We start from the raw sequence: 27,398 nt of genomic DNA on the forward strand, positions 1-27,398 counted from the left end.
CAAACCTGCCTTGGAGGGTTGCTGTTATATTCAGTGTAGGCAATGTTGTTAACATTTATACCAAGAGCTTGCATAGTCTCTTTAATATGCATACCAAAAGGACATATGGCAGTTTGAAGTGTGTGATATTGAGCTTCCCAGTGCAGAGAAACGAGACTAGTCCGTGTAGGGTGATCTGGGAGACTTTATCTTTAGGGCATAATTAAGAGACAACTGTTTCCGTCTAAGTGATAGAGCGGGTTCATTTGCTTCAACATAAGGACTCTGAGTGGGTGATGTGCGAAAGGCACCAGTTGCTATCTGTATACCCTGATGGTTCTGCAACACAGAGTAACCATCGCAGGTTACTCTGTGTTGCAGAACCATAGACTTGAGACCCATAATCCAGTTTTGAACATATAAGCGCACGATAAGGTGGAGCAATAAAGCTCAATCAGCACCCCACTCAGTAGAGGATAGAGTGCGAAGAAGGTTCAATGCTCTCTTGCAGTTTTCTCTTAGTCGACGAATGTGTGCTAGAAATGTAAGTTTGCTAACAAAGATCAGGCCCAAGCATTTGGCTTCTGTAGCTACTGGAATAATAATGCATCCCATTCTTAATTCAGGAGATTTGGGTGAAGGATGCGTTTTTGACAGAAGCGTACACAGACATTTTTTTCTGTTGAAAACCTAAACCCATTACTAAGAGCCCACAGAGAAACATGGTCGATTGCTTGCTAAAGTTGTCTTTCAATTACCTTCATGTTACAGGAGTGGCAGTAAATTGTGAAGTCATCAACATATAGAGCATTGTCTACAGTGAAAGGAAGCTGTTTGGTGATTGAGTTAACTTTTAACAGCGAAAAATATCACACTTAAGACAGAGCCTTGGGGAACACCCTGTTCTTGATGATATGATCGAGATAACGTATTTCCTACTCTGACTTGGAAAATTAGCCTGGAAAGAAAGTTTTTAATAAATACAGGAAGGTGATCTTTAAGACCCAAGTTATAGAGGTCTTTTAATATGCCATATCTCCAGGTGTTCTTGCTTCAGAAATGCATATTTTATATAAGTTTCTAAACGAAACCAAATGGTCTAAAGTTGAGCGATGTCTACGGAACCCACATTGTGTATTGAAGAGAAGATTGTTGCTTTCTAAATACCAGAGAAGTCTGGCATTAACCATTTTCTCTAGTATCTTACAAAGACAGCTGTTCAGAGCAATGGGTTGATAATTATTTACTTGTGTTGGATCTTTTCTTAGTTTTGGGATAGCAATGACAATTGACTTATGCCAAGAATTTGGAAACTCTTCCTCTGTAAGTATTCTATTGTACAGTAAGAGAAGGAGACCCATACAAGATGATGGTAGATGTTTTATCAATTCATAATGGATGTCATCATGCCCTACTGCACTAGGGTGAGATAGTAGGAGATCTCTTTATAGTTTCTCCTTCACAAATGGTTGATTGTATGGCTCAAGAAGATTGGTAGAAAAATTTAGCCTTTGTTTCTCTTGCTGTTCTTTCAGAATTAAAAATTCAGGAGGATACGAAGCTGCTACTGAGATTCTGGCAAAATGTTCTTCCAGAGTGTCTGCAATGGCTTTGGGATCAGCAATAACACTTCCATTATGATCTAAGGTAGACAAACAACATGTTCTATATCTGCCTTTCATTTTCCGGATTTTACCCCATACAATTTTTGGAATGATCATTTGATTAATTGATGTAGTAAATTGGATTGATGATTGTTTTTGACTCCGACGCCTCACATAGCGTGCTTTGGCTCGAGCATACTCGAAAGCTATAAGGTTTGATGTGGTGGGATATCTACGAAATATATCCCATGGTCTATGTTGATCTTTTCTGGCTGTCTGACATTCTGGGTTCCACCAAGACTTTGGATAGAGTGGAAACCGAGATGATGTTTTTGGGATGGAGGTTGTTGCTGCCTGGACAGTGCACTCTGTTATATATTTTACTGCTTCATTGATAAGCATTTGACTGATGGCATCAGCATTAAATTTTGCAAGATGAGAGAAAGTATTCCAGTCAGCCTGGTCCATTTTCCATATAGGTATCCGTGTGGGTGAACATGGTGCCTGTGACGACATTGTGCAGAGAACAGGAAAGTGATCACTTCCATATATGTTCTCTTCAATATCCCACATGAGCAGTGGAAGAATGGAAAGGGAGCAGATTGTAAGATCAATTGCTGAATATGAATGGGTAGGCATATGGAAGAATGTATTGAGTTTTATTATTTAAAAGGGAGAGGATATTATTATCAAGAATTCTTTCGATGATTCGACCTCATCTATTAGTGTTGGCACTACTGCATAGAGTATTGTGACCATTAAAGTCACCCATCAAAAGTATGGGTTCAGGAAGTTGCAAGATAAGGTTATCAAGATCAATTTCATTTAACTCAGCACTTGGTGGTAAATAAATTGAATATACCGTAATAAGAAATCCCACGGAGAAGCTAATCGCTACTGCTTCCAGAGAAGTGTTAAGTTGGACATGATGGAAAGGAATATGACTGCCCACTAGGATAGCTACTCCTGCATGAGCAAGACCACCTCCAGTTCTATCCTTGCATACACCAGTGAAATTCCTAAAAGTAGGTCCTCATTGGATCTTAAGTACGTTTCCTATAGACAGAAACAGAAAGTTTGTGTTTCTGCAACAAAATCGTGATATCATTGATATTCTGGCAAAATCCACAACAGTTTCATTGTACAAATTTTCCTATTGTTTTGATTTTATAGACTTGTGTGGTTTTTGGGAGGTTGAGGGCTTATCTTTGTCATATTTATATTTATCAATTATTTTGGGGAAGTATGGATTGCCAGTATCCATCTCTTCCTCTGGTAGAGTATTCAATATGTCTGATGTGTTAGGGTCAGTTGGTAAGTTTAGTTTACTTTCACTGGGTACTGAAGTATCCATTTTTTCTGTGGGAGTATCTGGTGGTTTATCTTTAAGTGATATTTTGCCATAATTTTTTTGACAAGGGGGTTTTCATCGAATGGGATCATTTTTGGAGTTGTCTCTGGAGTAAGGCCATAGGTCATGTACTCAAAAGAGAAGTACTTGTGATCATAAGGTGCAGGTATGGTGAAATATCAGATGGTGGAACAGACATACAAGTTTGAGTTTCTGCTATCACTTTCTTAATTGTTACCTTCTCAGCATAAGAGGATCTCAGAGCAGGTGTGATAGTGGCTAGCTTTCTTTTTGCATCCTGGTATGTTATGTTTTGCTCTGTTTTCATTCTTCGTATTTCTTTTTCATCTTTCGATTTCTGACATGCACGAGAGTAAGCTGTATGATCTCATTGATAGTTGACACATTTAGCTTTTTTTGCACAGCAAGATTTGTTATCATGCTCTTTACTACCACATTGAGCACAGGTAGTACAACTACAACAGGCAGTTGGACATGTTCATATATCGCTGACATTTAAAGCATCTCAGTGGGTTAGCGATGCACATTCTAACAGGACAGCTGAGATACCCTGCTTTTACAGATATTGGAGGCTTAGTTGTATCAAAAGTAAGGATGATGTTCTGGGTTGGAACTAGGCGACCATCCGTACGTATCAGGAGATGCCCCTCACACCTGTCACTCCTTGATCTTTAAGTTCTAAACATATTTCCTCATCAGGAACATCAAGGAGATCCCATTCTGATATCACTCCTCTATAGGAGTTAAGTGTTTTATGAAGTGTTACTGTAATTTACATTCCACCCATCGTTGTTACTCTCAGTAGTTTCTCAGAATGTTGCTGACACAATGTTTCCACAAGAACATCACCAGAATGCAATTTTTTAACAGTTTTGGGAGGTCCTGCCAGTCCTTCTAAACCTTTTTGAATAAAAAAGGGTGACATTTTCCCTATTGGTTTTTCACCTGTAGCATGAATGATTAAAAATGTTGGTACATTTATGTAAGGATGATATGTCTTTTGTTTCTTACTTCTGTTTTCATATGCTGTATCTATGGTATCAGTACTTGGTTGGGACTTTGTTAGGGCCCCCTGAAACACGAGGATGAAGGATTCATGCTCAAGAAGTTTTTGGCTCAGAGTCAGAGCTCTCCACCCACCATCGAGCCACACATGGAAGCCCACTGCCTGAGCTCAGGAATGGAGCCATGGCTACTCCGGATGATATACCGGCACTACAGCAAGCCTAGGATCCTGACCCTGGACCATGGGTGAGAGATTTATTGCAACACCTTTGACCCTTGCAGGCAAGCCCACTAGCCAAATGATCCTGGCTGGGCCATCCAGGGCCGCCGGTCTTGCTGAAGCAGGAGCCAAAGTAGTGCAAGACTGCCAGGATCCCCCCTTTCCGGATGTCCACGGGTCGCACTGCATGGTAAACACGGCGGCAGGGCATTGGATCCCAGTGATGGTGGTCTGGAAAAAAGGATAGTAAAAAAGACTCAGGAGAAGTAGAGCAAAGAATATGGGAAGAAAAGCAAAGAAAAAGAGGAAGAATGAAAGAGCCAGTACCATCACTGGGAGGTCCCCTCCACCATGAACAGGTGCCCCACATGGAGGGGGAATAGAGTAGGAGTGAAATGGATGAAATGAAATAAAGCAAGCTGTGTTAGAAAATAAAAGGCTATGAAGGAGAAACAAGAGCGTTGGTAATGATTGTATCCATGAAGAGTATAAACTGCAGACTAGAAAGGTGATAAGTATGGTAAAGAAAGAAAGAAACAAAAGGTGCAGTATGAGAGGAGATTGGCAATAGGAAATTTTCAAGGGAATTTAGCATAAAAATATCAAGGGAATTTTTCTGCTATATGGCAAAGCAAAAGAAAGAATAATTATGGCAGATTGACACTGGTGGATAGTCATGGCAGCAGAATAACAGTTGCAAAGGATATAGTGGAATTATTGAATGAGCACTTTATCAGCATATATCATATTGGTGTAAATGATGCAGTGCAATATATAGAAGAGAGGCAAGTACAGTGGTACCTTGGTTTGCGAGCATAATTCGTTCCCGAAACGTGCTCGTAATCCAAAGCAATCATATATCAAAGCAAATTTCCCCATAAGAAATAATAGAAACTCAGATGATTCGTTCCAAAACTCAAAAATATTCATATAAAAATGATTAATACAAAATACATAAAGTAATCAAATTTATTAATTACATTACAATTACATATTACAGTAATTGTATTGGGTAAGACGACTTTCATTGTCACTAACGGAATCACTGTTATCTGTTGACTCTTTTTCTTTTTGTGTGACTTTAACAAGGAACCTATCCAATGACACTTGCTTTTGCCACCTTTTGAGGATTTCACGGAAATATGACATTGCATTGTCGTTAAACAGATTCATCGCTTGCACTGCTACAGCCTTACTCAGGTGGTGCTTTTCTACAAAATTTTGCACTGTTTCCCACATTTTACACCTCCCTAGACTTCTTATAAAATCTTGCGATGACTGCGACTTGCATACCTTGTTCGTGCTTCCCGATGATTTCCTTCTTAACTTCCACCGTAATCATCTCCTTCTTCTTCTTACCGCCTTCCTTTTCAACCCTTTTCTTGATTGGGCTATTGTCATAGTACAGTCAATAAAGAACAGTCACTACATTTGAACACAAAATAAAATAAAAAAATGCTTTACGCACACACACACACGTGGTCAACAATGCTAGCACGAATGTTGACTATACGAATGAGGTATGCCGACTGAGACCACGCATGCAAGACAATTAGCAACAATCCCGAATGGCTTGTGATCACGTGACGCTGGGCAGACAAAGCATATAGGTAATACAGTACTCATATTGCAAGACGTCGCTCATTTATTCGTTTATCAAGTTAAACTTTATTAAAAATTTTTGCTCGTCTTGCGAAACACTTGCAGACCAAGTTACTTGCAATCCAAGGTACCACTGTATTATGAGAACTGGAAGTGAAAGAATCAGAGATGTATCAGGTGTTTGGTGGAGTTAGATGTTAATAAGGCTGTGGGAATGAATGACATATTGCAATGTATCATCCTTAAAGAATGTGTACCACAGTTGGCTATGCCGTTCAGCTAGTTATTTAATGAAATTGAAGTCAAGGTGTTGGAGAGATTGGTGAGGAATAAAATACAGGATTGAGTTGATGGACAAAGAGTTCTTTATGATGGCCAGCAAGGATTTGTAAAGGAAAGATCCTGTTTTAGCAATTTACTTGCATTTTATGATAGGGTAATGAGTGTGTTAGATAAGGGAGAAACATATACAGTGATATCCTTGGACTTTGCATAAGCGTTTGATAGATTACCACAAGAAAAGTTGGTGTACAAGCTGCAGAGGATGGGAATAGATAGTATATTGGTTAGATGGATCAGAGATTGGCTCTCTTAATGATACCAGCAGGTTGTGTATGATGGAGCAGTGTCCAAAAAATGGAGGGTAACCAGTGGCATGCCCCAGGGTTCTGTTCTTGGGCCTCTGATGTTTAACTTGTTTGTAAATGATATATCATGTGGATTGACTGGGGATCTTCAGTTGTTTGCAGATGATACTAAGTTTGGAAGAATTATAAGTAGCACTGCTCATGTTAATTCCCTTCAGGAAGATTTGAATAGACTTTTTACTTGGACAAAGGAGTGGGGCTCTGGATTTCACATCAGTAAGTGCAAGGTGTTGCCTTTTGGAGTGCAGAAATACAAGGCTGTGTACTATACCGATGGTACCATATTGCAAAAAGTGGATGAGATTAGAGATCTGGGAGTGATGAAACAGTAGACTGAAGACTGAGGGCATATTGGTAGTGTTGAAAGAGCTGCACCTCATAGTGTTGCTATGAAAAGAAGTGTTCTAACATGCAAAGATAAGGAAGTGGTTGTGCCACCATAAAAAGCACTGTTCAGACCACATTGGACAAGTGTGCTCAAGTCTGGTTACCTGGTTTTCATTGTGATGTGGAGACATTGGAGAGGGTCCAGAGGCAAGTAACAAAGACAATATTAGGACTTTGGACTACTGACTATGGAGAGTGGTAAAAATGTGGATTGCAGGAAAAGAGTTGATATGATAGAAACTTTTATGTTAATGAGAGGATTTTATTGGATTAATTTAGCTGAGATTATAAAAAGAGGGGAAGGCAAAAAACCTGAGGCACGACATATATGTTGTCAGTTGAATGAACTTCCCATGCTGATCTCCTGACTGCATGGAGGATGCAATAATAATAATATTCAGTTATTTTTGCTGATAACGCAAAGTCAGGGAGAGTGATAAGGAATGTAATTGACACAGAATTGTTTCAAGCTGGTGTGAACAGATTGGTTATAGGCAAATAACAAGGAATACCAGCGCAATGATGCTAAGTATAAAGTTATATATTTTTGGACAGAGAACATTATTATTATTATTAATAATAATATTCTCTTCCTAAGATCCCCATAGAGTCGAAGACTCATCTATGAAGTCCTTTTGTCATATACACACACACACACAGCTCATTGCATTTTGGCTTAAACATATTCAAATTCTCTGCAGACAAAAACACTCAACATCCACTGCTCTCAAACTCACCATGATGTCACATTCACAAGAATGAAAGACGTTTATGAACTGCTCATGAAATATGTCAACTATGGATTTGTTAAGGGGTGCTCTTGCTTTAGTAATATGATTGCCTTTTATAATAAAGTGACAAGAGTGGTGGACAGGCATATTCTGCTATTTCTTTTTGGATTTTGCAAAGGCATTTGACAGGGTGCCACATGATAAGTTGATATTTAAGTTGCAGTGCATAGGTTTGGATGTCAGGTTAGTCAACTGGATTCAGAATTGACTATCTGATAGGTATCAGAGAGTTGTGTATGGTGGGACAATATCAAGAAGACAGAAGGTTATAAGTGGGGTCCCACAGTGCTCAGTACTGGGAGCTGCATTGTTTAGCATTTATATCAATGACATTGTTAGTGGATTGCAGGAGGATATTCAGTTGTTTGCAGATGATGTGAAGCTGGGAAGGGCTATTAGTACTAGTGCAGATGTGGCAGCCCTGCAAGAGGATTTGAATAAACAACACAGATTGGCAAATGAATGGGGTTTTCGGTTTAATGCAGCAAAATGTAGTCTTGAAGTTTGGGATACATCGATAGGAGGCTGCATACTCAATTATAAGAGCTGTACTGGAGGAAGTAGGGGGAGACAAGAGATCTGGGGGTGATGATTCATAGAAAACTGAAATTCAGGGAAGATATTGCAAAGGTGGCGAAGGTAACCCAGAGGATTGTTGCAATACTGAGAAGGATGCTGACCTGCAGAGATAAAACAGTTGTCATTCCATTGTATAAAGCCCTGATCAGACCACACTTGACTATTGTTCTCAAATTTGGTCCTCAGGATTTGAAGGGGATGAATTAACAGTGGAAAGCATATAGGGCAGATAACAAAGATGGTTTCAGGACTATACAGTGTTGGTTATGAGGATTAGCTGAGGAAATGCAGACTGCAGAGTTTGGTAGATAGAAGAAGGAGAGGTAAAATGATTGAGACTTTTAAACTATTGAGAGGTAGTTATAGGGTTGACACTGGGGAGTTCTTTTGCTTGGTGGAACAGGGGGGAAGGAGCGAGGATAAGGGATCATCTCTGGAAGTTACAAAAGGAATCTCTGAGCAAGAGGGTGAGGAGTGGTTTCTTTGCATGGAGGGTGGGTGAACTGTGGAATGTACTGTCTGATAGAGTGGTAAGAACACGAACGGTCGATGAGTTCAAGGAGTGTTATGATAGACTTTGTGTTTTCTAGGAATGACCTCTGACAATGAGTCTTTTGACTCCATGGAGGCCTGAATCATAATAATATCCTCTGCAGCAGTTGTTCTTTTACCATTTTATCCAATCAATGTCATCCTTCTATAAACATTCTTTTTTTTTTTTGCTGGTTACATATCAAAAGAACTCCCTAGGATTATTTATTTATTTTTTGCTTCATTAGTTAACTGAGGTTCATGCTTCACTTTTGCTACCCTTACCAAATGAGTGACTCTCCTTGCCTGGTCTTTGAATCCTCATTAAATTGATTATTACCACTCATCTTACATAATGTAAGATGAGTGGTAATCCTCACATGCTCTTTTCCTTGTTACTGCCATAATGCCTTTTTTCCTCTGTAGTGCATGCTTAATCTCTTTATTCATCTCTTTCACACCTATCTTATTTAACCTTCTGACCCTTGAAATACATTTAGACATTGCTTCTACTAGATAGTTCTTGAATATCACCCAAGCAACACTGATCTTTTTGCCCAACTCATCATTCCATGCTACATCTATAAGCTATCTCCTGTGATTTTCATAGTAAACACCCTATTAGTTTTACATATACCTTTTCTTCAGAGGAGTCTTCATTGATGGCAACCACCCAGTTAAAGACTATCTGGTCACACTCACGAACTGGAAGAAGAGTTGACACCTTCTTTATAATTTATAATAACATTCTCTTATGAGATGATCAAATCCAAGACTCTCAATTCTCGTGTGCCCTCTGTTACATGTCACCTGAAGTTTTTTCTCAAAAACTTGAGAAATTAATTTTCTTTACTTCCAGTTACTATCTTGTCATCCCAGTCTATATTGTCATAATTAACATCACCCATAATTATCACTCTTTTCTTGTTTGCTTGCCTAATTTGATGAATACATTTCATGGTCACTGCCATCCTGGTAATGACTATAATCGTTACCAGGTCTGTAGCAACATCCGAATAAATATTTCGTTCTATTCACTTCTATCTCACACCATACTGTCTCAAAACTACTGCCACTATTTCCTTCTTGTATCTCTACCTCGTATGAACATAACTCTTTTTCTATCATCGATAACACTCCATCTCCCTTTTTACCCTATCTTCACGAAATGTATCATGCCCTTCAATCTCTATTTCTGTCAGAATGTCATCCTCATCCAACAATGTCTCACTTATTGCAACAATTTTTTGGTGAGCAAGCTTAATCCATGCAACCATTTCATTTGCCTTGTTTATTCTACTTCTAGCATTCCTATACAAACTTAACAGCTCATTCTTGGATCCATAATAAATTTCACTGATATCACTTATTGGATGTGACTTCCCTAGCCTTCCTGCGAGCCACCTCTGTTTTTCCTTATTCATCCCAGAACCTTTTTCAAAATCCAACTGTTTTCTGTTGATATCCAAGATCATCCCCCTTCCTTTTTTGTCTGAACATGCATTCACCTTCTCTTGGAGCATCAACCTTTCTAACACAATGTTCCCCCGTCCACCTAGCTGACCTGGTTGGACAAGTGGTTAGTAGATCTGCTCTCCAGCCAAGAGGCTGCAGGTTTGAATTCTGCCAAGGACATAGATGGTTGTGATTGTCCTACTAACCATTTACTATTTATACTGCTGTAACCTGTGTCCTGGCGCAGTATGACCTTTGATGTCTTGGTGCCATAAAAATAAAAAATCAAATCAAATCAAATTAAATCAACCCCTGTTCACCCTGAATCTTCTTGTTTCACTATTTGTTTCACTCTCATTCTGTACACTCATATTACCCACTTCTTCATTAATAACCTCTACTTCTATCTCGACTTTCTTACTCTCTGCTCTTTCACATCGCTTCTTACTTGCTGATTCATTCTCTGCACTCATTGCTCTTTCTTCCAGCAGCAGTGTTTCCAAATGACTCACAACAAAACCATTCAGATGCAGTCCATCACTCTTATAAAGTTCAATTCGTCCTTCAAAATCATTCCACACATTAACAAACTGCACTCCTCTCTCTTCATACATTTCCACTAATGTACCATTCATTATCCTTGTTTTCCACCTCATCTAATCACTGTCATACCTAGGCAACACACTGATTTCCTTTCCTGCCACACTATTATCTTTAATCCTTCTCAGTAGCCTATTGTTATCCAATATTATATTTTCCTTGTTCCTAGTCAAGTCATTCATCCCTATTACCACTACCAACTCTTTTGCTCGCTTACCCCTGATATCCAATGCCTTAATCATTCTATTCATTTTACCTCCACGAAAAAAACCTTGTGTATCTTCTTGTTTACCACATCCAGGGCCGGCGGAAGCGGGCATGCAGAGCATGCGGGCGCTGCTATGATGGGGGCACTGCCGCCAGGGAGCGGTTCATAAGTTAATTTTTAAGAAACAAAATTTTCATCATAAAAACAAAAAATTCTTAGAATGATCAATATTAAAATAAATAAGGCCAGATACACCAAATAAAAATTAAAAAAAAATGTATATTGCCATTTCTTTGATCAGCCAGCTGTTTACAATTTGCAGCTAGAGTAGGCTAAATGCTTGCCTGCAGAATGTTGTGCAATCTATCTAAAGTGAAACGATGAATGGTTTTTATGCGCAGAAACAAATTTTCGTACAAAACAATTGTTGCTAGTTAACCAGTCATATATGGTACACATCTCAATAGGTTACTGACAGTAGCACAGTGCTGACTATTATTTAGTCTCTGTGTCGTGTTGTGTAATAATTTCTTGTGGGTATAAAATAGAAATGGAATCAAAAATTTAAAAAAGGTTATTCGGTGCACAAAATCGTAAGAGTCATGCTGCAAAAGAAGCAGATATTAAGAGACAAACTGGGACTCTTAACAAATTTGTTAAAATATTAATATATTCTGATGCGGATTGTAACCAACTCGATATATCAGAAATCAGAGTTGAAGAACCATGCACATCATCCAGTTTTCATGAAAGTGCTATTGCAACTATTGAACAAGATAATTGAACATGATTTAAGTGAAAAATAATTAGGATTTAGCCAACTACAACAAGATTTAGTTGTAGTTGACCACGAAACTAACGCATTGCTAGTCTCTGTAAATTTAGGAGATCCAGGTGAAAGGGGAAATATCGATGAAAAATTACAAGCTGTTTTAATTGAAATGGGGTCTGTTCAAAAGAAAAATATAATATATCCCAGAGATGCATATGATCGTAAATTTGGCGACACATATTATAATAGAAAAATGGAAAATGGGAGCTTGTGCCAAGAACATGGCTCATTTATTCCGAAACTTTAAATTCTGTTTTGCTTTTGTTGCAAACTTGTTGCACCTACTAAATCACCTACTGAGTCTTGTAGAAGGTTATAATGATTGGAGAAATGTAAGTACAACTTTACATAGACATGAGACTAGTTTAACTCACATGAAAAATTTCCTTAAATGGAAGGAACTTGATAAAAATTTAAAAAAACAAAACTACTATTGATTTCCAGACTCAAAACATGTATGAAATGGAAAAGAAACATTGGACAAGTGTTTTAGAATGCTTGTTTGAAGTTATAAAATTCCTTGGTAGTCGAAATTTAGCTTTTCACGGATCATCTGATAAATTATATGAAAGGAATAACAGCAATTTTTTAAAATTAGTCGAACTGTTTGCTATGTTTGATCCCGTTATGGAAACTCATGTTGAAAGGGCCTTACAACGAATACAATAGGGTACACTATTTGAGTAAAGACAGTCAAAATGAAATATTGGAAACTTTAAGTAACGCAATCAGGGATACAATTTTATTATAAATTCGAAAATCTAAATATTATTCCATAATTTTAGACTGCACACCTGATGCAAGTAAAACAGAACAAATGACCATTATTATTGTATAATAAATTTAGTTTAATCCTTTATCCAAGTGTGTGCAAACAAAGTTTGCGCCTGAAAGTATCTTCAGGACTGGGGTAAAGTGGTACAACACCAGGCAATTCCTTGCAAAGGTGGAGCAAGCTACCAACACTCCTATCTCAGTATCTCCCATAATGCAAAACACATCTCCTTGCGGATATTATAATGTTATGCATTAAGGGACGGGCCACTACCCAGACTAGTTTCGACTTTTATTGAGGAGACCTCAATAAAGACCATTATTGTTGGACATAAACCATGTCTGTTCGAATCTTATCAGATTCGAACAGACATGGTTTAGTTCGAATTTAGGTTTTAGGTTTTGCAGATATATCTGCAAAACCTAAAACGTTTTCCCTGATCTTGACAATTCCATTGTCACAGGAAACAAAGCGATAATAATGGTGAAAGTTTACTTTTCACTTGGTTAGACTATAATAAATTTAGTTTAATCCTTTATCCAAGTGTGTGCAAACAAAGTTTGCACCTGAAAGTATCTTCAGGACTGGGATAAAACTAGTCTGGGTAGTGGCACTTCCCTTAATGCATAACATTATACATATCCGCAAGGAGATGTGATGTGTTTTGCATTATGGGAGATACTGAAATAGGAGTGATGGTATCTTGCTCCACCCTTGCAAGGAGTTGCCGGTGTTGTACCACTTTACCCCAGTCCTGAAGATACTTTCAGGTGCAAACTTTGTTTGCACACACTTGGATAAAGGATTAAACTAAATTTATTATAGTCTAACCAAGTGAAAAATAAACTGTCACCATTATTATCGCTTTGTTTCCTGTGTCAAGATCAGGGAAAACGTTTTAGGTTTTGCAGATATATCAGATTCAAACAGACGTGGTTTATGTGCAACAATAATGGAACAACTGGAAAAATGGAACATTCCCATTGAAGACATGCGAGGTCAAGGGTATGAAAATGGGGAAAATATGAAAGGGAAAAATATGGGCTCCAACATGCTTTTGAACAAAAATCCTTGAGCGTTTTACGTGCCATGTGGTGCTCATACTCTAAATTTAATCATTAATGATGCAGCCAAAGTGAATGCAGATACAATTAGTTTCTTTGTAATTATTCAAGAAATATAAAATTTCTTTTCATCCTCTTACAAACGTTGGGCAATCCTTTTAAAGTTCGTAAAAAAACTAACATTGAAACAGCCATCAGAAACGCGATGGGAAAGTAAAATTAATGCAATCTGCCCTTTACGATATCAGTTAAAAGAAATTTATGATGCACTTTTTGAAATTTTAAATAATGAAAATTTAAATAAAGAAACTCAGCATGAAGCACAAACATTATGTGCTAAAATAAAGGACTAGAAATTTATTTGCTCTCCTATAACTTTGCATGATTTACTTAACAGAATAAACTCTGAGTAAAATCAAGACAAAAATATGAACATTACACTTGCTTTAGAATCTATCGAAAACTTAAAAATATTCTTACAAGAGTATTGATCAGATACAAATTTTAAAGAAGTTCTAAAAACGACAAAGGAACTAAGTGAAGAGGTGGATGGTGAACAAGAATTTAAAACTGGTAGAGAAGTTCGACGACGAAAGAAGACACGACAATTTGACTAAGAGCATCATGACGAAACGCCACAATTGCAAGATAAATTTAGAGTGAATGTGTTTTATACACTAATAGATGTTGTAATGCGTTCGTTAATAGAACAACTAAAAACATATTATGATAATTTCAATTTCTTGTATAGATTACTAAAAATTAATAACGAAGATTTAGAGATTCTCTTGAAGGATGGCGACAATAAAGACGTAAATGCAATAGAACTATATGGTGAGTTATGTGCTTTCTGGGATATTTTTCGGAAGGTTAATTTAAATATTCAAACAGCTACCGAGGACATTATAATTATATAGAATAATAATGTATAGTTTATATTGCTCTGTACACTGTTATTCCTCATATACATAAGCATATTATATGATCCATGGAAATGAGGTGTGAAAGTGATATTAAAACTGGAGACATCATCTTGGCTCTTTACTTTATGCAAATGATGTTATACTCATAAATAAATCCAGTACAAATGTTTAGAATACTTTCAATATGAAATTTCGTTTAGAATACGAAATTTGTTCTAATACTGTAGATTCGGTATGAAACTCACGATAAAAAGATGAAAACTAAAAAAATAGATTATGATAAATTTAAATACTTATCATATCTCTCCTTCAACATGTTTACCAATGAAGCACTCACAACATCTATGTAGCTCATTCAGCACATGTCACGAGAAGAACTTCGCATACTTCCTAACAACAGCCTTGCCCATCTTCCAAGGAAAATTCTGAGTTTTGTGTCGACCATGCATAAGCTGAAAAATCTGACTTGTGTCTATGCTGCAGGATCTCTTTACTGACATGTATGTTTCTATCATATTTCTTCTCCTCTCCTTCATCTATTCCTAAAAATCTGAAAACAACATTCTCTCAGCCTTTGCTCATATGTCTAATTTTATAAACCAATGCGGTCTTATCAAAACCTCGTAAAAAGGGAATCCCATATTCCTACAAGTTAGAGTTCTCTTTAACAGTGTTGTTTTCTGATCACCTAACCACCTGTCCCTTTAAAAGTACTGTTTTCTGATGACTCCTAAAATTTAACTCACAGTCTACAATAACTCCCTAGCTCTATTGACTATTTTCAACAAATTCCCTAATGGGAATTTGTACTCCACCTGGGTACTTCCTAGTCCCAAGCTCTATTGACTACTATCAACAAATTCCCATTAATATAGTACTCCACTTGGGTCACCAGGTGGTGTTTTGCTGGAAGATTTGTGTAAAGAGGGCTCCCAGTTTAGATAAATTTTTTTGACTAATTAATTGTAATTAAGTGTATGTTTATGTGTAAGAATTGCAGTAGAAGTTGTATGCTTGAAGTGCATGGGCTTGTTTGTTTGAGTGTGTTTACAAAATTTGTTAAACTTAGAGCATAGTATAGTACAGTCCGATCACAGATGCGAGACCCCTCGACACTTCTGCGCATGGCAGAAGAAGGCGATTCAATTCTGATAGTAGGGTAATCAATGCATTTCATGAAATGGGTGTTCATTATTACACATTGTAAAATCAGCTATTCTTTTGTAAAAATTCTAGTTTTTAAAGCGGTAACTATTTCTGGTATAACAGTTGGATAATTTTACATATAAAGCGTTTGATTTTGCATATTGGTGATGAATTTGTACATAGCCGTATTCCTTTCTCCCCTTCAACATGAACTTACTCTTCTTGGCACTGTGCCAGCTAGGGTTCTTGCAACTGTGGGCAGACTATAACTGCCAAAGGAAAGATGGCAGCGGTTTAATTTAGTTTCCTGAGATGTGCTATATGTATTCGTTGGATTATGTCGATAAATTATGGATATTTAAGGCATATGGAAGGAAGGTGTGCGTGAAGTAATCTAAATGCGGACTTGATGGGCGGTAACATATCAGTAATTTAAGGTGTTACTAGCAAGAATACCACAAGAAGGATGAGTGCTTCTCTGATAGCAAAGAAAGACGCTATAAAAGATCAGTAAAATATTGGTAAAAAAGTTTTGAAAAGCAAACCAGTGATCTGCTGATCAAATCAATCAATGGTAGTAAGAATGACAAAAGTGATATAAATGTAGCAGAAGTTGAAAAACAGAGTGCAATTCATGGTAAGATGGTGAGCGGCTTTGATACCAAGCAAGCATGTATAACTGGCAATAAAATAGAGAGAGTGAATGATACTGAAAAAATGACACAAGATTGGAAAGCTGAGTTGGTGAAGATGAAGCAAGAGATGAAATGGCTGTAGAGTTAAATGATGAGAATTGTAGATGTGCTATATTTGTAAATTGTGGATTATCTACAATTGTAAATGAAGAGAATCACTATGAAAGACCTGTGAGTGGTGATGTATTGCGTTCAGTTATTACAGATGTGGTCAGAGCCCTTGGGGGAGACCACACTCCTACCAGGTGCGTCCCCCGGGTGGCAGATGGGGGAAACCCAAATGGGTTGCTCTGAATAAAGAATAAAGAGCCGTGAACCAAAGGATGTAGCAGAGGCATGGAAAGCTGGCTAAATTATTATGCCAGTAACTTTCATGAGCAGGAGAAAGTCTACAAACCGAGATAGTGCTACTGCGTACGGGACAACCGACGCGCCTACTCAAAGACCACATAGAGTATATGAGAAATCAGCAATGTGGTCAGCCAAGGATGTGAAACATGTAGCCACCCTCAACATAAGATCACTATACCGACCTGAAAAATTACAATTAGTCCAGGAAAATTTAAAAAGACTGAAATGGAGTATTTTAGGTTTATCAGAGACACATTGGTACAGAGATGGATTCATGGATTTACCAGAAGGAAGACTCTACTTCTCAGGAAGAAAAGATAACATGCAAAGAGAAGGAGTTGCATTACTAATTGAAAAGAAACTTACACACTCAGTAATTGAAATAAACCCAGTGTCTCCTAGAATAATAACAGCCAAACTTCAAGCAAAAGAAAAAGGTCAAACAATTAAAATAATCCAAATATATGCACCAGACAGTAACCATTCAGAGGAAGAAATAGAAAATTTCTATGAAAAACTACAAACAGGAAATAGATAATCCCAAAAATAGAGAACTCGTGATAGTGATGGGAGATTTTAATGCTAAAATAGGACAGTTCACAGCAGACAAAAAAGGGAAAAATTGGATACAGAGAGCTTAACGACAGAAGAGAACAATTACTCCACTTCTGTAAAACAAACGATCTAATGATTACAAACACACTGTTCTATCAATGCCCTAATAATAAATATACATGGACATCCCCAGATGGTAATATAAAGAACTGCATAGACTATATCATCATAAACAAACAATGGAAAAGATCAGTAAATAATGTACGAACATTAAGAAGTTTTGATTTTGACACTGACCACGAAATATTAACTGCCAAAGTGAAGATAAAATTCAACAGTAAAAATAATATCAGAAAAGAAGAAAACATCAACCTATCAAAACTAAAAGATAGCTCAAGCAGAAGTCAATTTTTAGAACAGATGTGCTTGAAATTAAAACCCTCCATCTTACAGAACAGCGGAAAATACTGGGAAGAAGGAAAAGAAACAGTGTTATCAATTGCAAAAGACACTCTAGGTTCCAAACCCAAAATAAACAAACAGTGGATAACCCAAGAAATCATAGCTACCATAGAACAGAAAAGAGAGGCCAAGATACTTGTAAACCAACAAAACAATGACTAAAAAATAAAGTTGATAACCTATGCAAAAAAGCCAAAGAAAAATGGTTAGAAGAAAAAGCTAAGAAATGCCAAGACCAACAAAACAACCTAAAAGTCTTCCATGTTACTGTAAGAGAAATTACAAAAGCATTCTCAGCAAAAGCAGTAACAATGATAAACAACAAGATGACTGAAACCGGGAATATTGAATATATAAGAAAAATCTGGTCAAACCATTTTAAGACTATCTTCCACCAAGGAAACAAAACTACAATGCCAACAATAGAAGAAAATAATGATCACCCAAAAAATTTTACAAGAAAAAGATACGCAATAAAACAGATGAAAAACAGTAAAGCACCAGGCATTGATACTACCCCTACTGAACTGTGGTCATATGGAGGCAGCATATCAATAGAATTTTTAACAACCCTATTCAATAAAATACTACAAACAGGAGAGATCCCAGATGACTGGAGAACTGGAAAGATCATCCCAATATACAAGAAAGGAGACAAAAGAGACTGCAGAAATTACAGACCAATCAATTTACTCCCTCACACCTATAAAATATTCATAAGAATTATACAAAATAGATTAAAAAACACCTACGAAGAAATGATAGGCATAGAACAAGCTGGTTTCCGAGGAAACTATTCAACAATAAACCAAATTTTCACATTGCACCAACTAGCAGAGCTCATCTGGGAAGACCATAAAGAACTATATTGTTGTTTTGTGGACTTTAAACAAGCTTTCGATAACATCAACAGAGAAATCCTTCTCAAAATTCTACTAGAAAAAGCAATAGACAAATAGATAATACAGTTTCTGATAAAATATTACTCTAAGACAAATGCAATAATTAAAAAGGACACACTCACAACAGAACCCATAGAGATCCAAAAAGGAGTAATGCAAGGATGCCCATTATCCCCATGCCTATTCAACATATATCTAGAAGTTGTAAAGAAAGCAATAGACAATGAGCCTGGAATCAATGTCAACGGTTTAAACATAAATAATATCAAATATGCAGATGATCTCATCCTTCTTGCAAGAACCCCAAACGAATTACAAAAGTTGATCAACAAGCTAAACGAAACCTGCAAAACATATGACATGACAATAAATATATAAAAGACAAAAGTGATGAAAATAGGGAGGAACAGAACTACCATCTCAGCCACCCTAAATGGAGAACAAATAGAACAAGTAGACAACTTCATATACCTTGGATCAAAACTAACAGAAACAATAGATGAACTCAAAACAATCAAACACAGAATAGCGATAGGATGGACCACCATGGGAAAATTACAGAAAATCTGGAAAACAAACAAGATATCTAAACAAGCCAAAATCAAATTATATGAAGCAATAATTATACCAACAGTCATCTATGGAGCAGAAGCATGGACAGTTAAAAAAAGAGAGGAGAAAAAACTGCTGGCATTTGAAATGAAATGCTTAAGAAAAATAAATAGAATAAGTTGGATAGAAAAGAAAACAAACATCACAGTCAAACAAGAACTATTGTATAAAAAGACAATAATAGAAAAAATTAGAAAACAACAACTGAGATGGTTTGGACACACTGTACGCATGGACAGACAGACTTCCTAACGTCCTAATCAATACTTTTCCAACTGAAAAAAGAAGACCTGGAAGACCAAGAATTACCTGGCTGAAATTAATAAAGAACATCTCAGGATGCAAAACATATAAGGAACTTTTTCGAACAGCAAGGAATAGAGAAGACTGGAAGATCCTGCTCAAGAGAAGACTCAACCCGTCTTAGACAGAAGAGAAGAAGAAGAAGGTCAGATCCGATGATAGGGTCTTTGGTGCCCACATGCAATTTCCATCTAAGCACCCCTGTAACAATCCGGGAGAGTGTGGTTCTTTTACGATAATAAAAATTTTAATTATTTGAAATTTCTTAAATAAATTTTGACTTAACAGCCACACGTTGGTTCGCTAAATGTAATGAACCGGGGGTGTTGGCTAGGCAGGATAATCGTTAAAAACCAAAATATTCAAAAAATTTTAAAATTTAAAGCAAATTTTGATAATGCCACTTCACTTTAATCGTTGAATATAATGATACAGGGATTATAGCCTTCTCACTGACCCGAATCGCTAACAAAATTAAAATGAATTTTAATTATAGTTAAAATTTATTTGAACTAAAGTTTAAAAAATTCTTGCATTTTACAAGTCACTAAATTCTTAGTAACCTGTAAAAATTGTTATAAGTGGAACTATCTTTTAGGAAATTAAAAGAAACTCAAGATAGATGAGAAAATAATAAAAGAATTCAGAAATAATTAGAACATTTAATAAGTATTCAAAAAATATCTTTGCAGAATAACAGAAAATAAATTAAATTAAATAAATATACTTGACATTTTTTAAATTAAAATTTTAAGGTTTTTGATTTCATGTTTGCAAAATTAGAAATAATGGTCTTAACGTTTAATTCCACACATATCATTTTCGATAGCTATTAATGCCAAACTAACAAGCCTTTTTTGTGGCATACTTTTTCTTAAATAGGTTTATTATTATTATTATGTGACACCTCCATGGAGTCCAAGGACTCATCGAGGAAGAGTGTGCCAACAGCATCGAACGATTTAACCCATTCGAACTACTAAACGCGCTCAAACCTGCTTAACTTTTTGCTGAGCCATTAGTAGCAGAGGCTTTATCAATCGACTAACCTTTGCTAATCAATTTCAACTTGGAAAAGGAACATTCACCACTCGCTACACTAACAGGTTAATTTAAATATTCAGGAACAGCTATTTTCATGGTACCTTATTGTTTGCCTTTTCTGAATCTACAGAAACGAAACATAGATCACTGTTATATTCTCACACATGTTATATATTCACACAATCTTTCACAGTATTTGCTCCAAACATCTAGAATATTTTTATCTTTATTAAAATTGAGGTTATTCTGATTCAGTTATATTTCATAGACAAATGTAGAAAGAAACATAAGAAAACTTTCAAAAATTTATTAGAGAGCTTATGACAATGTAGCCATCAGTATTGAAGTTGCCTTGGTTTGCATGTATGAGAACGTACAAGTTTTGTCCAAGAGTCCATGCATTGCTTTTTATTAGTGCTTAGCTGTTTTGAACTGCTGGTTCTCACCTGAGTCTAAGCAGGAACCTAGAGAGCAAAAGCTCACTCAATAGCATAGCAATCCTATGTTAGAAAATTATATTCATTATAAGTGAACTTGTTTGCATAATCAGATTACTAAAGTATAGAGCCAAATATAATTGTATTGTATAATAGGTATTATGTGAATAACGGTTTGTGCAGAACTCCCAATTCCACGAAAATACCCAAACAACAAGATTAATAAATAAATGTAGTGCTGTCTGGCTACTGCAACAATGTGTTCAAGGCTGGCTTTTATGCTTTTTCATGCTAAATCATTTAATTCAGTTTTATGATTAACTAGAAAAAACATGATTAAAATGTCAAAACATGCTTACTGGTTCACCAGGAGGTCCATCGTTACCACGTGGTCCTTCCATACCAATAGGTCCCTATTGCAAAAAAAAAAAAAAGTTGAATAATATTATCTGCAGAAAAAATTATATATATATATATATATGTGTGTGTGTGTGTATCAAAACAAATATCAGCTAATGCCTTTTATTCCTATATAGGGAGTAGGTGAGGCAGTTTTAGTCCTATCTAACTTTTGGTGACTGAGTGGGCAGTTCAATCTCCATTGGTACCCAATCAGAGATAGCTGGCCCAAGGCTATTACTAAGTGACATGCAGTGAAGAGATGGCTCAGCAAGTGCCGCCATCTCATTGTCCCTAACCCTAACACAATATATTTAATATCTGAAATAGTGTGGGTTCTATGATCAATTTTGTTGAGTTTATGGGATGAATAACCTGAGTTTCCAGGAGAAAAAAACCCCCCACTTGCCCATGCCAGAGATTAACTAACTTGGGAACCAGTCGAAAAAAGCTCAGAAAAATTTCCTCTAGTTACCAACTAGAAGAAACAACTGCACTTATCAATAATATGCTCAGTAATTTTTTTATATTTTTTTTACATATATATGTCTATTTATATTTTAATTATATACATATTGTTATAATTGTCACCGACACTGTATATGTTTCTTTTTCTTGCGATGTAATAGCCATATGATAAATAATAAATAAATAACAAAATAGAAAAAACTATATATTATTATTCATCAAGTTATATACAAAAGATTATATACAATTATATACAATATACAAAAGTTATATAAAAGATATATACAAAAATACATTATGAGAGAACAACATCTATAAATTTAGTTGCAAATGGATTGCTGACATTGTAAGATTGTATAATTGTATTTGAACAAATTTGTATTTGTTCTGGATTGCATCCATAATGCCTTCAAATAACAAAGGAGAGGAAGAGAGTTGATAGAAGGCTGGGATGAGAAGACATAAGTGATGAGAAAGATCAGGAGAATGGAACAAATGAGAATGCAGTGCTCATGAATGGAGAAAGAGAGTAGAAGTGTGAGATATGAGGGTGAGACAAATGATGCAGTCAGGGTGTCTCCGTATGCTCTGCAAAGACATAGCATAAGGAGAGTGGATGTTGGGAGTAGTTGTGTTTGAGATCTATGGATAAGTAGTGATAACGTTGATCAGACATGAGCAGGTGTGGAGAAATCATGATAAGAAGTGAGATGGATAGGAATGGTTATAGACGTAAAAGTAAACTGTAGTGTTTAATTACAAATGTCAGGAGAGTCAGAAATAAAGACGACAAAATTATTTCACTGACTGCATATATTCACCCAAAAATTATTGGAAAAAGTGAAACATGGTTTGGATGAATATAGCATCCTGGTGTGAATAGAAACTGAAGAGTATGATGTTTTTTATGTGGAGACAGAAAGGACTAGAAGAGGGGAGTGCCTTTGATGATAACTGAGGAATGATGTCTATACAAGGTAGAAATGCAAGGGAAAAATACAATCAAGGGTTTAAGGCAGTAGAGTGTCAGGTGAGGGTTGAAAGGAGGAAATATTATTATTATTATTATTCAGATCTCCATGAAGTCAAAAGACTCATCGTGGGAGGTCCTTTCTAAGAAACACAAGACTATCAAGACAAATCGAGGGAGGTCCCTCCTAGGAAACACACAGTCTATCATACCACACCTTAAACGCATTGACCATTCTCGCTCTCACCACTCTATCAGGCAATGCATTCCATGGTTCAACCACCCTCCATGCAAAGAAACCATTCCTCATCCTCTTTTTCACAGTCAGATGTTGCTATAGGACAAAGAATGTAGAGATTGATGAATAAATGCATAGACAACTTGGGTGAGAAAGAGTGATCCTTTTGAATGATTTTAATTATGGTAATATACACCGGAATAAAGAGATAGAATTTCAGAATAAAGGAAATGAATGTCTTGCATTCTTGAGTGACAACTAACTTAAACAGTGTGTAATGCATGGCACACAAGGATCCAAAGTCTTAGATCTGATCATTTCATCAGAGGATGAGATTATGAATAGGAGTGGCAAATTTGCTTCCAGATGGTGACAGCAATAAGGAGGTGATTATATGGTGGTGGTGGTCAGCCAAATGAAAACTCATGAGTTTTCATTTGGCTGACCACATTACTAGTAATGAGGACTTAAGAAGAAAGGAGACAAAACAACTTAGACATTGCCCAAAAGCTATTCATTTAATGCCAGTGCATGAATCTTCTGAAAAAAAAAGTATCAAACTGTGATGAAATTGTTGCATTGACTGAGTTTATTTGCTTGAAAATGTTTGTAATAAGTGAAATCGAATGAAAATGATATATTGACAGAAATAGAAATGGAAGGATTATGTTTTTGTGTGAGGATAGTAAAAGCAAGAAGGAAAGGGTGGTGAGGTTGATGATACACTCTCCAGCCAAAAGGCTGCGGGTTCGAATCCCACTGTGGGCATGAATGTTTGTGATTGTCTGTGAAAATAATAGTGGTGATGGTGGAGAGTAGATGGTGTTGGTGTAGATGAGACAGTTTGTGGATGAGGTTGAGTGGTAGAGACGGAGAGTTGTAGAACTGCTGCCCTCCCTCGATGAGTCTTTGGCCTCCCTGGAGGTATCAAATAATAATAATAATAATAGCAGGGGAGTGGGGAATTATGTACACACAAAATTGAGATACAAGGGGAGAAAGGTAGCAATGGTTTTGAAGCAGTATGGTTTGAAGTGGAAGCGATAGAATGAAATATTTGGGTATTGGAAATTGGAAAATATTTGGGTAAATAGTTGAGTATTGGAAATGCATGGACAATATGGTTTAGTGAGTAAGAAAATGTTAACCATTATGGATAATATCAGTCATGCCTCATTGATTGGAAAATAAAGAGATGGTGTGAGGGAATAAGAAGAAAGAATTTCTCAGGCTCTTAAAGGACAACAATCTTAGGTAATATGTTATGGAGGAGTCAAAGAGTCTTAGATCCAGTTAAATTATCATAGGATGTGATTGTGATATTGAAAGTTTTTTCACTTATTTATACTATAAATTAAAGATGCCAAGAAATTATATTCTCGGTTTCATCCAAGTGCAAGCAAAGAAACTTTGCACATGAAGTCACTTCGCAACTGGACTACTTGTGTATAGAGGCTAATGACTTCACATCAATTACCTTAGTATCCCATAATGCAATGCACATATCATTACAGACATGTATAATGCTATGCATTATGGGAAGGACCACTACTCAGACCAAGTAAAAAAACTTTCAACATCTACCTCTAATCCAGAGTATTTTGGTGATAAAGTGTGACACCTTTTGGTTACTTGTATATGAAAATATAACTTCTACATTATTTCAACATTGATATCACTTCCAGGTCTGGCTCCCACTGATGAGACCTCAATGAAGGTTGAAATCGGTCTGGGTAGTGGACCTTCCCATAATGAGTGTCGCTAGTGTCGCCGTAGCACGTGGCGGTGAATTTGAGCTGTGACAAAGAAAGTGATGTTTAATCGGTGAATAGTCCGTTTTTCTACATTTTTTGAGTGCTAAATTGTTTCTCTGGAATACAAGCGTACTTAAATGGATGATTTTTTAAGTTAGTTGTTGTCGTGATATTGTGTATTTTGGTTACCGAGATGACGAGGTCGGATGCATAATGGTGGAAGACAAGATGAAGCTAACGTTTTCATTGCTGTATTTAGTTTTATTTCATTTTATTTAGTGTACTTAATGTTTTGTTTTGCTTGTAATTGTTTGTACTTTTATTATTTATTTATACTCCCTAATACTTATTTAGTGTTTATTTTTGACACTATTTTGAATAATTAACGATTATGCTAGTAGTCCCTCGGCAGTAACGAATAATTGCGGATTCAGCTGCAGTAGCAAATGGCGTGTCGCCAAGTCTCTGCCATTTAAGAGCTCTATTATAAGCAATATAATAAGCGAGTTTGTGGCATGGAGTACTTGTGGCATGTATGCATCTCAAAAATTGGATATCTGGTTTGTGAGGGGGGGGGGTACGTGTGTGCATAAAGTGCAGGCAGTGGGAGGAAATAAAAGCAGTATATATCTCAATAACCGACCTTGTTGCTCCAGGAACGGGAATTGAATACTGGAAGACAAGTAGTGTGATAGGAGAGAATGAAGAAGAAAATATGAATGGGAAAATAATAGTTGATAGTGTAGAAGGAGTGAGTGACTTTGAAAGTTTAGGAGATGGTTTTGTTTGGGAGAGTGAATTTCGATTAAGAGTGACTGACCTGCAGAGGAAGATAGAGAAGCTGAAAGAGGAGGTGGAATGTCTTGGGAGAAGTATGAAAGATGAGATTAGGAGAATGGAAGAGATAAATTCAAGGCAAATCAGAGTAGGGGAGAGAGAAAGTTTTGGGAATGATAGAAGAGGAGAGAATGGAATTGGATGTGGAAATGAAAATGGAGAGAATGGAAACAGTAGGAGAGGGGGAATGAGAAAGAGGTATGGGAGTACTAGAAGAGGAGAGAATGGAAACAGTAGAAGGGAGGGAATGAGAAAGAGAGAATGGAAACAGTAGGAGAGACCGAATGAGAGAGGGTATGGAAGTGCTAGAAGAGGAGGAAATGGAAACAGTAGGAGAGATGGAATGAGAGAGAGGCATGGGAGTGCTAGAAGAGGAGAAAATGGAAACAATAGGAGAGAGAGAATCAGAGGGAATCAGAGAGGTCTGGGAATGAAAGAAGAGGAGAAAATGGAAACAATAGGAGAGAGGGAATGGTAAGAGGTATAATGTATGGGGACTCAATGATCTGTGGCATTCAAGATAGGCTGCGTGAGGAGTGTTTGCCAGAAAGAACGATAGAAAGTGTGGCTTTGGCAGTTAAGAGAGGTAAAAGGGTGGATGAGATGATTGTGATGGTGGGAACATATGAGTTGAGTGGTGGTGGTGTAAATAGGGCAGCGAGAGATATGAGATACTTGCTTGAGGTGGTACGAAAGAAGACAGACAGGAAAGATAGTGTGTGTGGTACCTAGGTATGATAATGATGAGCTGAGCAGAAGAGCAGTAATATTGAATGACATAATACCTCGAATGTGTGCCAAGAGAGGATGGCAATATGTGAATGGTTGGAGTGCTTTTGAGGACAGAGAGGAATTGTATGCGAGAGACCACTTACATTGGAATGAGGAAGAACGTAGGCATCTGGACAGAGAGATTGCTGTTCTGAAAAAGTCAGCGTCTCCCAGGGAGACTGGTAGCAGGGGGTGGCCTCTTGTGGGAATGGGTACTTGGGAGAAAGGGGACGACATCAGCTAACACACTGAGCCCAGTGGAGTCTAGAGGTGATACTGCTGGTTATAGAAACAACAGCATTTATATATTTTATACTAATGCCAGGAGTATCCAGAAAAAGGGAGAGGAATTGGTGGTGCAGATGGCACCAGCCTGGCCAAAAATTATTGGGATCACTGAGACATTGTTGACAGAAGAGGATATAATAACAGGAATAGAAGTATCTGGGTACAGCATTTTTCGGCAGGATAGGAAGGGAATGTGCGGTGGTGGAGTACTGCTTATGATAAGTGCCAACATATGTCCTCTAAGAGTGGAGGCTTTAGAAGGCAGTGGAACTAATGATTTTAAAAGCATATGGTGTGGGGTAGAGGTGGGCAAGACAAGATATTTAGTGGGGTGTTGCTACAGAATCAGGAGCACAGAGAGTGGGGACCAGGAAATGTTTAGACAGCTGAGTTTGGCAAGTGCAAGACGAATAATTGTTATGGGATATTTTAATTACAGTAGTATAAATTGGGGAAAGGAAGATGCATGTAGCAATAGGGGAATGGAATTTCTAGAATTCTTGAGGGACAAATGTCTTAGGCAACATGTAATAGAGGGAACAAGAGGTTCAAGAGTTTTGGATTTGGTTATAGCATCAGAAGAGTTGATAAT

At 36.9% G+C, this 27,398-nt stretch overlaps 1 protein-coding gene across 2 annotated transcripts in view; it reads right to left on the bottom strand.

Annotated features, from left to right (window-relative positions):
• The window catches only part of LOC150098312 (uncharacterized), a 733,595-nt gene that overhangs the window by 142,779 nt on the left and 563,418 nt on the right, over positions 1-27,398 (bottom strand). For both annotated transcript variants that reach the window (XM_090404774.1, XM_090404775.1), the window contains exon 32: positions 21,441-21,494. In XM_090404774.1, the coding sequence (XP_090260900.1) occupies positions 21,441-21,494 (54 nt within the window). The remainder of the gene's footprint in view (positions 1-21,440; positions 21,495-27,398) is intronic.

The sequence above is a fragment of the Typopeltis vanoorti genome, chromosome 15 (genome assembly GCF_054136105.1).
Source record: "Typopeltis vanoorti isolate ZY-2024b chromosome 15, IOZ_Tvanoo_1.0, whole genome shotgun sequence".
Lineage (NCBI taxonomy): Eukaryota > Metazoa > Arthropoda > Arachnida > Uropygi > Thelyphonidae > Typopeltis > Typopeltis vanoorti.